General features: G+C 38.6%; 2 protein-coding genes across 2 annotated transcripts in view; one reads left to right on the top strand and one right to left on the bottom strand.

Moving 5' to 3' along the window:
- wrap73 (WD repeat containing, antisense to TP73) overlaps nt 1-11037 on the top strand; it is a 15985-nt gene extending 4948 nt beyond the window's left edge. The window contains exons 5-13 of the mRNA XM_003444788.5: nt 3774-3846; nt 4556-4659; nt 5603-5689; nt 6286-6420; nt 6726-6803; nt 6881-6983; nt 7089-7214; nt 7846-8037; nt 9173-11037. Coding sequence (XP_003444836.1) covers nt 3774-3846; nt 4556-4659; nt 5603-5689; nt 6286-6420; nt 6726-6803; nt 6881-6983; nt 7089-7214; nt 7846-8037; nt 9173-9285 — 1011 coding nt within the window. The 3' untranslated portion in view covers nt 9286-11037. The remainder of the gene's footprint in view (nt 1-3773; nt 3847-4555; nt 4660-5602; nt 5690-6285; nt 6421-6725; nt 6804-6880; nt 6984-7088; nt 7215-7845; nt 8038-9172) is intronic.
- On the bottom strand, nt 9753-13765 carry tprg1l (tumor protein p63 regulated 1-like). Its single transcript, XM_003444789.5, has 6 exons — nt 13332-13765; nt 13023-13114; nt 12893-12943; nt 12677-12802; nt 12223-12376; nt 9753-11694 (listed from the first exon to the last, which is right to left on the bottom strand). The coding sequence occupies exons 1-6, from the start codon at nt 13557-13559 to the stop codon at nt 11500-11502; spliced, it is 846 nt and encodes a 281-aa protein (XP_003444837.2). The 5' UTR covers nt 13560-13765; the 3' UTR covers nt 9753-11499.

Raw genomic sequence — 13765 nt, 5'->3', positions numbered from 1 at the left:
GTACTGTGGAAAGGAGAGGTGATATGATACTTTATGTGCTACGTTTAATGGTCATTACTCAATTTAAAAGGCCAATGTCAGACAGCATGGAGTGCCACTGTTGTGTGAACAATTGCAGCTGCTGTGTCTGTCTGTGACAGGTGAAGCTGCTGCTCAATATGGTTATTGTGCAAACCTTCTGCTGAAGTAACACTGAGCTTTAATCATTGTCAAAAACTCTAGGTTTTTGTCAAAATATATTTATATTAGTATAAGCATTTAATCTTTGCCGTTATGCAGTCAAAAACCTGTAGTTCCTCATCTCTCTCATAACTGGCTGGATGTAAGTAGGTTTACTTGCTGCTTACTGAGCAGCCTTTTGTGGTGCAGGTTTCAAAACCAATTTAATTAACAGAGAAAAATTAGGAACTTGTTGTGGCATTGCCAGAGAGCCCACTGAACTTACCTTCACCCCAGCCCAAGATTTCATTAAGGCTGTGCCAGGCGGGTGTTCGTGTCAGGCTTAAATTTCAACCCACTCATAAACAGCCTGCTATATTAACTTGTTTAGGGACAGCTGCCTGTGGTGTGGATCATGCCTCTGTGTATGTGTTTGTCTGTCTATGTATCAATAAATCTGTTGTCTGTGTTTGTCTGGCTGTCTCAGTTGTTTTTTCTTTTGTTTTGTTTTTTTTTTTTAAGCAAAAGATCTTTCAAATTTCTAGGTCACAACTGTCATTGTAGCTGTACCAAAATGATTATATATATTCTATCTAGTGTTAACAAAAGCTGTAGGAGAAGTCAGAACCACTAACCACAACTTGAAATGTTGTGAAATGAAGCACCTTAAAGCCAACTACTTTGTTTTTGCCCAGATTTTTAAAACATTTGTCATAGATGTAATAAAAAGTCACTGAAACTTAGCCTATGTATTGTGAGACTTCACGCAACTGGTCTCCTGTTTGAATTCCATTCATTTATCTTAGGACCTCACAAAATGCCACTCGCACATCCACATTAATCCTGCTTTACTAACTGAGGGTGGAAAAAGTCCAGCCAAGGACAGTGCTGAGCTTGACTTGTCTAATGGTTTTTACATTGTTGGGATCAGATTAGCCTTAGAATTCTTTACTAGTACAGCTGGAGCCTTGCTAACGTGTAGCATTGTTGGCAGCAATGTGGCAGTGTTGCCAACAATGCTACCGGACCGAACTGTAAATTTAGGGAGCCTAAGCACTGCAGCAGGGGACAATAGCTCACCCATACCCTATGTGGGCTGTGAAAGGCTCCTGTTCCTTGGTAGCATCATAAGGCTGTAACAGGAGAAATAGGCTATATTGGTTTGAGATGGCTTCCTACGTGGAATGCCTACAAACTAATCCTCTGCTGACAGATAGGCCTATATGGCATCAAATACACTCGACCGTTCTCTCACACTCGCTTAGGCGCGCAATAAGAATGCAACAAGAATGGCTGATGGGTACGTTTTATTCCAGATTGCTGTCAGTAACTGTAGTATTTACATTCTTGTAGTTATCATATTGCCTACAGGTTTTCCTGATGGGAAGGTCCCCAAATTTTGAATTTTTTTTTTTTTTTAAGAATACCTTTTATTACATATTACATGTATTTAGTGGTATAAATGAACCCCAATAATTATATTTGACATCATTTTAAGCATATTGACTTGTCATAATATGTCATGATTATTATTTGCTCCATCTTCTAGTATAGTCTCCAAGGGCTTTTCGTAACCATTTTCTCTGATAAATAAACAGCAGCCTTTTTAGGAGAGTTTTGTCTTTAACACCACTCCTGCCCCCAGACCGTAGTCCTACGTTTCTGCTTACCTTTGGTGAGGATACTTTATCTAAAGGGTAGTTTTACCACATAAGAGTCTCACTCTACACGGAAAAGCATTTCTCACCTATTTTCCTCATGCTAACCTTCCTCCACCAGGTTTAAAGTTACACTGCCTTTGGGTCTTGATCTCCCAGCGCCCCTTATGTGGTGGATTCAGGGTATTTAAGAAGTGTAAGTCTGTTTGTGTTTGAGCGCTGTTGGTATTAGTTGTCATGGCACCATGTCTGAGGGGATGTCCAGGAAGCGTGCGGTGTGGTGTTATTACAGAGCCTACACAGCTGGATGTCTGGACCAAACACGCGGGTCAACACTTCAGTCCAGTCAGGTGACAAACTTGGACCGTTTCAAATATCTGTCTGGACGCTCTGATGATACTGAAGCCTTGTCACTTCAGTAGTTTTAGCTCTGCCCATTCTTAAATGGAAATTACATTATTTTTTTTACTGCCAAAAATAAAGTGTTATTTGAAGAATAATTTATTATTGCTGTTACTTCTACTCATATTATCAGACTCAAATGAAACCATTTATTTCCAAGGATAAAAATGCTTTTCTTCAATAACCTTAAATTATACAAAAAAGCCCTTGCCTTTTTAACTGTAGTAAAATGCTGTTCTGTGTTCAAATTGTAATTCACATTTTTGTTCAGCATACTTTTTGCCATTACTATTTAAACAGATGTAATACTACAATTACAAAAAAGTTGTAGTATTGAAAAAAATTCACATTGACCAGTCTTAAAAATTAAGACTGAAAAAATTCTTTTTCAGTCTTAATTGAGGATTCAAAAATAATATTCCTTTGCACAAAACTGGAGACAAAACATAAAAAGTGATTCATCTGCTCAGCCCAGAAAATTTGCGTTGATGAGATATCACAAAACTTGTTTTTCTAGCATCTGGAAGTTTTAGAAATTTGTTGTTGGAATGGTAATGTTGCAATTGTATTATAGTGAACACTGGGGAAAATTGGCAACAAGGTTGAGTTTTGCTGCTGAATCTAACTTCATCAGTCAATCTCTGAACACCTTAACACATAGGCAGTACAAACCACGTATTCTGTAACAGTGTCCCAAGAGTCTTCTGGTGCTCCTTATTTGAAGGTCAAGATACCGCTTGTCATACGCCTTAGATCAGCTTATCTGTCATGTTTGGCCACTTGCTTTTGTTGGCATGAGTCTGGCTGAAGTGAGGCCGCTGGGTATTTAAGTGACTGCTGTCAAAACTTAGAATTAACACATGTGTTCTCTTTGTTATGCCGACTTGTGGTCAGATAGCTGCTTCTCATTTGTGGCAATGCACACAACTTGCTGTCAATTTGTCACACTTGTGGCAAACATGTCTGACATTACATCTTGGCTACTAAATTGACTGGTCCTATTCCTGCTATGTGTTGAGATGTTGTTTTGTATCTGTTAATTTTATGTGCTCAAGTCTTAATTTAAACAGGGTAACCTCTTTTGGTCCCTTTCAGTGGCTACAGCTCTTAAACATGTGTATTCATTCCCTGGGGAAGCACACTGATTGACAACACTCCACACACTTGGCCTTTCCAGGCCATCGTCTAATGATAGATTGATTGACTCTCACAGAGATTTTGTCCCTTCAAAGACAAAAGACAGTCTTTCCACAGCTGTTAAAGTGCATGGTGGGAAATGCAGTCTGGATTTGCATAACTGATCTTTATGTATAGAAAAGTGTTCTGGTTGACTGACGTCATATTACGTCTATTGACAACCACTTGCCATATGGATGTAACACTTACCAAATAACTTATAATTTAATTTTCTTATTGAAGACCAGTGGTCAGATAGTTTGAATTTGTCATTGCGGTTAAAGGGATGGATGTGTTTACACTCTTTTTATTGTCTGGTAGAATGATCTTTTCCATCATTTAACTTGGTTTTCTTTGTTTTCTCTGTTTTGGTTACAGCTGAGAATCACCGTCTGGTCACTGTGCACTAAAGCTGTATCTTACATCAAGTATCCCAAAGCATGTCAGAAAGGTGAGTATGAAACTGATATGATATGAATGTATGTGTACTACGAGTGTACCTGAGGACATGGCCAGCAGTCTAAATGCCTTGGCATTCCCCATGAATCACATGCCGTTCTTTACCTTGTGGGACTACCCAAGGATATGGGTCCAAACTATGGTCCTCTATGCTGACAGCTGTGGCTCTCTTCAGTAAATGGGGCATGCTCTTCATAACAGGCCTGTCAACAACTAGTGGAAAAATGATTGTGTCTGACTCTCCCCATTTTCCACATGTAATACCATGCCCTTCTGCAACCTGTGTATCTTCAGAGCTGTCATATAAATAATATCGCCATGATGGTTGCATACCAGACTTTATGGTGCCAAAGAATTAGATAATGAAAAACAGATTAAGCCATGTATTATGTGATCAGAATGGACAGTTGTCTTTTTTCCTAACTGTTACATAGACATGTTTTAAAGAAAGATGATATTATTTTGAAATTCTTTCTGTTATTCTGTTACTATGACTAAATACTCTCTATAAAAATTGTGAAGGAAAAGTGATTATTGTATGTGTCATTGATGCTCAAATTGTTAATACGGTCCCTTTCACCAGTGAGGGTTTTTTTTGAAAATAAAGTAGCATTTTAGAGTTGTTTTCCTCACTTTTTGTTCTTTGGAATTTGTTCAAATTCCCTCTTGATCTTCCATAGAAACCATTTGTATACCCACAGGTATAGATTTCAGCAGAGACGGGTCCTATATGGCCTTGGCTGAACGTCGTGACTGCAAAGACTTTGTTAGTATATTTGTGTGTGACGACTGGCATTTACTCAGGGTAAGTGGAACTACAGCTGCATAAGATTTTTTTTGTAAGGCCATTTAAATGTACTCATCAATTGAGTAAGACATGTAAACTACAGTGAAAGGGACCTTAATTTAGATTCCCAAAAAGATATAGACTTATTAACCATACATTATGACTACCTTTATTGTTACATGAAATTTGCTGCTAAAGCGGCACAGCCACTTTCCATTACATTATATTTAAAACATGTAGAATTGACTCTATGGTATTTGTGTAATTTGTTCATACCACTTTTGCATTTTTCCCCTTTTCCCTCCAAAACATGGGATTTGAAATCATTCTCCGCAGGCTCTGCTGAGGAACTACTTTATATCTGATGTACTTTAATTTTAGTCCGAAAGTTCTAAAAACAGTATGTGCTGTAAGGGACAAATTGCTGAGAGACACTTGCTTTTATGCTTTTTCTAGCAGCAGGTGGCACATGTTTGTAATGCAGCAAATGCTCATCCCATAAAAGACGAATAGATTCTAGTTTTAATAAAGTCATTAGCATTCATGTCTCTTACTTGAATAGCTGCATTGTTTTTAAGTAGATGTCTGAGATCATCCAGTTTAATACAACTTAAACGACAAGACTACAGCAAGGCAGAGCTGTCCAAGTCACTGGGTCATAATTTTTAACAGGGCCTATAATGGGCCCTGATGAAAGGAGCCAGGAGCACTAAGAGTCAGTTACCAAGATTTCTCTTTTATCTCTGTTTCAACCAGATCAGACAGACTGGTATTTGTGTGCACTTATGAACCTTGGGCACCCAACACAGTGTTTCTGGGAACAGCTGAAATATTTTTTATTTTGTTTCCTTTTATCTTTTTATATTGTCCTAGATATGAGGAAAAATTAAGTTTAAAATATTAACATTTTTTTTAATGAATGTCTTAATTAACTTCATTTAATGTCACTTTTTTGTTACAGCATTTTGAGACTGAGACACAGGACCTGGCAGGATTGGAGTGGTCTCCAAATGGCTGTGTGCTGGCAGTATGGGACAGTTGTCTAGAGGTTAGTTAATTACCTAATGTCAAATTACCTATCTCAGTTAACCCAGTGTTAACACAGTGTACCCTGGCAAGAATGGCAAGTGGATAGTTTAAAAACTCCAGTTTAGGAAGACAGTAATCAAAGAGTCAGCTTTAAATTATAAAACAACATTATCTGCAGTTTAAATTTTGAGGCATGGTTGGTGTACTATAAATAGGTACAAGTGTTCTTTATGTAAACACTTATGCAGGACAGGACAAATTTGTATTGATCACCTCACAAGAGTCTCATAATATTGGAAACAGGAATACTGCAAAATGTAATTACGCTGTATAAAAAGTCATAAAAAAAGTCATAACACAAGACATCCTGTAGTTCCCACACCTAACATAACAGATTTACAGAGATGTGTTATGCATAAGTTGAAGGGAATCCACATATAAAAAAAAAATAAAAATACTGCTTTCTAAATTTAATAATGAAGCACACTGACCTCTATCTGCAACATCTGTCTACTAAAGGTTGTCTTAACCACTGTACTTAAGTGCTAGCAACAGAATAAAAGCATTATTATTAATGCTGTTTCATGTGTATGTATCTATGTATCCTCTACACAGTATAAGGTGTTGCTCTACTCTTTGGATGGCCGGTTGCTGTCAACCTACAGTGCCTATGAATGGTCGCTGGGTGTCAAGTCTGTGTCCTGGAGCCCCAGTAGCCAGTTCCTTGCAATTGGCAGCTATGATGAAAAAGTATGGATGATGTCAAAAAAATCTTGCTTCTTTCCTGATGATTGCTTGTTTTTGTTTTGTTTTTTTAAGATGAGGTCTTCCGTGCCACAAATTTCATGCAGTTCCTCCTGAAGTCATAAAAAGCTTCACAACTTTTTTCATTGATTTTTAAGACCTATAAGGAGACTTTGATGTGTAAAATTTCTAGAGTTCTCTCTTAAATAAAAGTTTTAGTATAGTTTCAGGTTCATTTTTATTTTGAGCAGAATGTGTTGTGTGCAATTTTTAGTATCAGTGAAATTAAGACACTTTTATCTTTATGTCAGGTGCGCATCATCAATCATATCACATGGAAAAAAATCGCACAGTTTGAGCACCCTGCAACAGTGGAAAGCACAAAAGCTGTGAGTATTGAGCGTTTTTGATGGGCCTGGAAGACATTGTTTGATTGTCATTTAATTACTCCTTCTTGTGGTTTTAGACTGTGTATAAAGAAGTGGAGAGAAGGCCAGCTGTTGGCACTGACGAAATGTCTCTGCACAACATCACTACTGGCAGCACACTCTTCAACACCCAGAGTAAATGTACGTAAGCAGTATTCATTTTTAAAGTGATATTTGTCTAAAATTACCAAGGTCAAGTAACCAATTTTGTCTCATTAATAAACTCTTTGTTGTTGCCTCATCTAGATGAGATTTGCTCACTGCCAGTCCAAATTCCTGTGGTCAAACCAGACCCAGACCGAGCCAACCCCAAGATTGGTGTCTCTGTTTTGGCATTCAGCTCAGACAATCACTATCTAGCCACCAAAAATGGTGAGATTTTTTTTTCTTTTACCTTTTTTATTGAACTTTCTTGTTGCACTAATTGTTGACAGGAATGTTTTATGAATACTGACCTTTGAATCATTTCTGTGAACAGCTCTTTTTCTTGGCCTAAATGATTGCACAACATAATCTGCACCCACTTAGATTCTTAAATATGTGGTGGTGAAAGTCCCAAAAAGCCTCTTAACTTGTCAAAGGCAAAAGTATAGTGCAAAACTGAGAAACTGAATTACACAAGTCTGTAATGTGTCCTGGAGCCATTTCTAAACAACTGCAGATTCCTGCATCATCAGTTCAAACAACCTTAGCTGTGTCTGTAACTGTATTTTGTAACTCCACTTGCAGAGGTTTTAAAAAGAAACTGCTTTCACCCTCAGCTGAGAGGAAGTTGATTTGAATTACCTCAGTTTCAACCAGAATTATGCTGATGGTGCAAGGTGCAGTGTGCTAAGGGACATTTAACTAAATATGTGCTGCTTTATGTATGTTTTTGACCTTGTGTGCATAATTTTGTACAAGTACAAAACTGACCTTTTTGTGTACATTTGTTATGATACTAGTATTGGCTCTTTCGGCTGAGCGTGGTTTTGAATGTGTATGACTATTTTTGTCACTGCAGACAATATGGCGAGTGCTGTTTGGGTGTGGAACATGCAGAAGATGAGCCTGGAGGCTGTGTTGGAGCAGACATCAGCTGTACGATGTTTTCAGTGGGACCCACGCCACCCCCGGTTGGCACTATGTACTGGCAACACCAAGCTCTATCTCTGGTCTCCAGGAGGCTGTGTTGCTGTTCAGGTCCCTACTGAAGGTAATTTCCTTGGGTACTAAAACAATTGAACTTTCAAGTAGTTGGAGTCCAAAGCTTAATTACATTGTTCTCAGATATAGGAAAGGAGCAGAACTCCAGTAACCATCCTGTCGTTTTATTTAATCTCCATGGTAACCACAAGGTCGCTGTTAAATTCATTCATTTTATATTTTACACTAATAGAATATTAAACACTGATATCATGAAATAGAACTTACGATTGACACCAAACATGCTTTTGCTTTTTTATTCTCAAATTGTTTAAAACAGCATGGCTGAAAAGAGTGGAAATCAACAAATATTGATTTAGTTTAAATCGTAGTCTTTTGATTTAAACATTATTAGTTTTAATCATAATTTAAGCATCAAAGTTTAGTTTTAGTCAAAGGTTGTTGCCAAAATTTTTAACAACAAAATTTGAGCTGGCTGGAATTCTAGTTTATCTACACTTCATTGCACTGAGCTTAAGAGCACTCAGTGTGGATCTTGGCTAGAAGTTTAAGAAAAAAACAAGGACCAATGAATGCAGTCTGCTCTTAGTGGACCAAACCATTTTAAAAAACATTTTGTTTGCTAAACTACAGGAAAACAAGAAACCTTAAAGTATTGTAACTACACCAGTTTTTCTGAAATATATTTGGACAGTTTTTCTATGTGCTCAGGTTTTTCTGGGCATCATGGATAACCTTCGATAGTTTTTCATCAAAGTTTATTTGCCTACCCTTACTGATTCAGTGATGCATAGATCAGAGTCTGTGAGGGCATACCATCTGTTACAGACATGGACATTATTTTGGTCATACTTTCAAAAAGGAGGCTTATCCATAGTAGGTTCAACAACTTTGGATTGACAAGTTGTTAGTAAACGAACAAGTAGTTTCACAGCAACATAGTCACATATTGCCTTTAGTTTAAGATTGTGTTGTTTTTAATTGAAAATAGAATCAATTTACTGTCTCTGTATTTACGTGTAGAATGTCTCTGTTTCTTTACATTTATTGCTTTAAATGTCCCTGAAATTGAAAATCTCATTACACAAAGTTGAAGTGTATTTTTAGATACTGATTTCTTACTATGAGCATGTTTATGTGTAAAGGCATTGACATCACAGTTATCTCACTTTTATTCCTGCCAGGTGGTTTTCAAGTTCATTCTCTGAACTGGCATTGCAGTGACAACTCCTTGATACTGCTTGGAAAGGAGCAGCTGTGTTTGTGCTACATGGAAACTGATGAAGAAGACAAGTAAAGCACACAAAAGAAGAATAACTGGGTCATAGTTCAGTCTTATTTAGCTGTACACACAAGCTGAGTCAATGACCAGTGAGAACACTCCTGAACATGTTAGCTTGCATATGCTGGACTGTAGCTGCTCTTAAAAGTGTGGGCTACTGGAACATTGAAAGTGATTCCTACTGATAAATATGTACTCAGCACTAGTTGCAAACACTGTGAGAATGTGAAAGTTTCCAATTTTCTATAGATTTCACTTAGTGTTATAATTTCCTGTTTCACCTTGAAATTTTATATTTGTTCTAAATAAACTTTGTCATAAATATAGTTGCTTATGGGAGTTTTCTAAAAGTGTGTTCAGCCTTTAATCAAGATGATTTGTTTTTGGTGTATGTCATGTTACTGAAATCAGTAGCTGAGTTACAGTTAGGTATCTTGATGAAATGTAGTCGCACAGTTGACATGAGCAAAGACATGAGACAGTTTTCTTTAGTTGGTAATTTTAAAGCAGTTCTTCATGACACAAGTTGCATTATCTTTAACCTGCAAATACTGCATCATTACTTGTAGCATGTAAAAGGCTTTACCCGCTATGACCAGACTGAAATGTCAGTAAGAAATTCAAACAGCAACAGGCAGTACTAAATATATCAGGACAGTATTTCTTGTCTTCAAGGCGTCATCTTGCTGTAAAGCCACTTGAACTGTAACTTCAATCATGTAGTTTCAGTCCTCGACAGTACAAACGTAATTGTAATGCAGTTCTATATCCACCCCAAGCCTCAGCCCTGACATTAAAAATGGAGGCATATTTAATTTTCCATAGTGGCTACTGTGCTACAGATATCTAAAACAAAAACAAAACCTTCACGTATTTGTAGTAATGGGTTAATATCCCTAAATAAAATAGTTGAGAACTGTTAATAGTATATCCATATTCTTAGATCATTTAAGTCAAATGCATTGGAAAAAAATGTATATAAACAAAACAATCAGTATTTACAGATTCACTTGGGATATTTCTTTAAAAAACAAAAAACACCTGTCATGCAGACTGAACATGCAGGGAACATGCACAAATAAGACCAGAAAAAAAGGCATTTTGGGATGTTTTCTGTTGGTATTGGCGATGCATGGAAGTATGGTCTGTAACCTTTGGCTGGACAATAATATCCACAACGCACACATTCTAGGAAGTTAATGTACTTATGCAAAGCTTTATCTGCATGTGTGCCACTTTGTAACCCAACCCGCCCTCTGCACAGTTTAATGCAGCTGAGTGCAAATGTATGTCTAAAACAAATGCAAATTGCAGCACCATAAAGGCAACTCACAAAACAAACAAAGATTTACATGTTCACATTGCACATATTATTTCTGACATAAAAAGAACATTTTTGTTATTGTAGCTAATACAGCTCTGCAAACGGTAGCTCCCTGCTCTAAGCAAAGACATCATGTAGGTAAATATAAGCACTGAAAATAAAACACGGGTTAAATACAAGAGAGAGGGTTTTGATATGTAATTCATCATTACTACTGAACAAGCCCATGCATTCTGCAAATCAGTACCAAAGCTGAGCCCAGTGCACAGCCTTGCAGATGCTATGCTCTCCTATCTAGTTTCCTTCCATATCTCTACATAAATTTGAGTAATTATGTGACACGACGAGCCAACTCAGTTCATCAGCTGCTTTTCCATTCCAAGAAGCTACTCTATGGCTCTGTGGTCCGAATAATGCAAACACAAACCATATCATGTAGCAAACGTGGAACTCATCTTGGCCGCTGATACGGTTTCACTGTTCTAAATATCACATTCATTTTGACAGTCTGTCATTTAGTGGCTAAACCAGAAACGTGAGACTTCAAGAAGCTCAATATAAAGTACATGCTGTGCCTTTTATCTCCCAACTCTTATAGCCTGGCCACACACTCCTGAAGGTCGTGTGTGTGTGTGTGTGTGTGTGGCACACTTGTGTGGAACTCTGACAGAAAGGGGGGACTAGGGGCACAAAAAAATGAATGAGTAGACAGTTGGTACAGTGCTGTGCATCATTTACGTACAGTTGGCTGACCATTACACCGACTCAGGAAGGTGTGTGGGCATCTCTTGGATTCTGCATACACGCACAGACATGTTACACATTACACTGCAGCTTCCCTCAGACAGTGTAGTTTAACACAGACACATGAGTTGAACTGTTGTAGTTTGGAGAAACGACTGAATTTAGAAGCCAATCTTGCCACGTGTCATGGAGTAGCCCAGCTTAGCCTCATTGTTGATGAAGGACATTATGCCTAGATATGTTTCAATAAGCAGGGGTCTTTCCAGGATCAGCACACCGTTAGCTCGACCTGGGATGGGGTGCTCCTTATGGGCTCTCTTCACTGCCTGCACGAGCTGGGTTTTGAAGTTGTCCAACTTGGGAAGTAGAAGGAAAAAATATGAACCTATTAAACAGCCACTTCAAAAGTGCACAATTTATATATTTATTAAAATAGGAGTTGCTGTCTGGAGTTAAGTATCTGAGGTTGCTCTGGAATAAAGAATACATTCGAGATTTTGCAGTAGAATGAGCTTCATTCACTGCATGTAGCAATGCCTGGATGAGAAATTGCCCAAGGCACAGCTGTTGTCTTGCCAGTAAGATATAAACAAACGGCTTTAAAAATATCTATTGATATACCAAGTTGAAAAGTATGAATAACTGTCTTTATCTCGAGGGCTGAATTATATCTTTAAGGCAAGCAATCAGTCTATTGTCTCCAGTTGAACTGTGACTGTTTGTTGTTTGAAACAACCATTCACCAGCCGTCACCATTGTTTCACAACACAGAAAGGACCTTACAGTTTTCAGCTTTATTCGCTTAGTTTTCGTAACATCAAGTAGCCTATTACCGGAAATAATAAAAATGCATGTTTGACCTCATTTAGTTAAAGTAAGTGTACCTGGCAGAGAGAGGCCACCTTCTCATCAGCATGGGCCATGGGGTGCTCTGTGAACGTGGCGTAGGGCATCTCTGTGGACCAGGGGTTCCAGCGGTTAAAGAATGAAGCCCGGGGACGTTTGTCCCATTGGACACGAATCCCATAGCCTTCTCTTCTGTTTGACAATACAACAGTTTTAATAAAATTAGAATATCAGACAGCCGACGACATTCATGCAGCACAACCACAGAGATGGACCACAACAAAAGACATTTTGTAAGTTTTTACATTTTACTTCCGTGTGGAGTTTGGAAACATTTTTTTTGTATGTATTTATTACTATTTAAACAATTAAAAGACACATCTTTCTGTTTTGCTAATATTAAAGGTTGATGTTGTAATGTTTACACATTTATTTACTAATGTAACTGGGTAAATACTAATTGGCTGTTGACAAGCTGAAATTCTGACATACTTGTTGAGGGATTTGGGTGGAAACTCAAACTCGCCCACTGAGATCGTGTCCACAGCATTGAGAGAGATCCTGGTTACTTGTTGACACAGCAGGTTAATGAAGTCATACTTGCACACCAACAGGGACCTGCACAGAATGTCAAGACAATGTTACTGGCTACCTGATATGTCTCATTAAATATTAGTCACTTAAAGATGAGGTATGATTCTGACTCACCTATCAGTTATCAGCACAAGTCTCTCCTTTTCGTTATTCCAGTGATCAATTCTGTAGAAAACAGTAGTTGACACAAGTGTTTATTTTTATGCCTCCTGCCTGATAATAAACATGATGACGGGATACTTACTCAGCCAGCAGCCAGACACTAAGCACCTCTCCATCCTCGGACGGCAGTGCCACAGTCCTGATGTCGCTCACCGCCTGCTCAATGGTACCTGGCTGAGATCAGCATCACACAACCGTAAATCAAATGAGCCTCATCCTCCCTGTGATCTGTTACTGTGATTGTCACAACATGCTGCCCTGCACTGACGCCTACGGCTGGGGGTGGTCGTGTTTACTTAAAGGTACCTAAGCAGCGTACGATAAGTGCGAGTGGATCATATAAAAACAAACGGGCTTATCACCGCAAGCTGGAATGGATGGAGCAACTTACTCTGAACACGAAGTAGTCCTTCACTTTCGCTTGGATGGTGGGGTTATGCACATGAAAAGGCGTCAGCGTTTGTAACGGGGGACAGCAGGCCACGGAAGCAGCGTGTCCAAAGCTTCGTCCGGCCTCGGGCGGCGTGAAGGCAACCTCGACCCCCTCCTCGGTTTCTGCAGGGTGGAGAACCGCAGCGCCCGGACTCTCCGGCTCCATTGCGTCGTTGAGCTGAAGCATAATGAAACGTACGCGTTTCCCGGAGCTTCCCAACGATGTGCACCGACTGTTAGATCTAAAAATCTCCTCCCGACGATGCAGATTCACCCATTGCGCACAAATAATGTTGTGATTGTGGGGGTAACGAGGAAGTAGTTCCCTATTGCTTCACTTCCCCCGTTTAATTTCCTTCCTGTTAAAGGGACACGGTGTTTTTGCCCCAGCTA

The sequence above is a fragment of the Oreochromis niloticus genome, linkage group LG20, assembly GCF_001858045.2.
Source record: "Oreochromis niloticus isolate F11D_XX linkage group LG20, O_niloticus_UMD_NMBU, whole genome shotgun sequence".
Taxonomy (NCBI): domain Eukaryota; kingdom Metazoa; phylum Chordata; class Actinopteri; order Cichliformes; family Cichlidae; genus Oreochromis; species Oreochromis niloticus.
Note: the sequence above shows the minus strand (reverse complement) of the source record. Positions and strands in the feature narration are given on the sequence as shown.

Coding starts and splice junctions, on each gene's coding strand:
- tprg1l (XM_003444789.5), bottom strand. CDS start 13,559: ATGCTTCAGCTCAACGACGCAATGGAGCCGGAGAGTCCGGGCGCTGCG. Junction 12,944..13,022: donor AGTGTCTGGCTGCTGGCTGA/GTAAGTATCCCG, acceptor TGTTTTCTACAG/AATTGATCACTGGAATAACG. Junction 11,695..12,222: donor AGGTGGCCTCTCTCTGCCAG/GTACACTTACTT, acceptor CTACTTCCCAAG/TTGGACAACTTCAAAACCCA.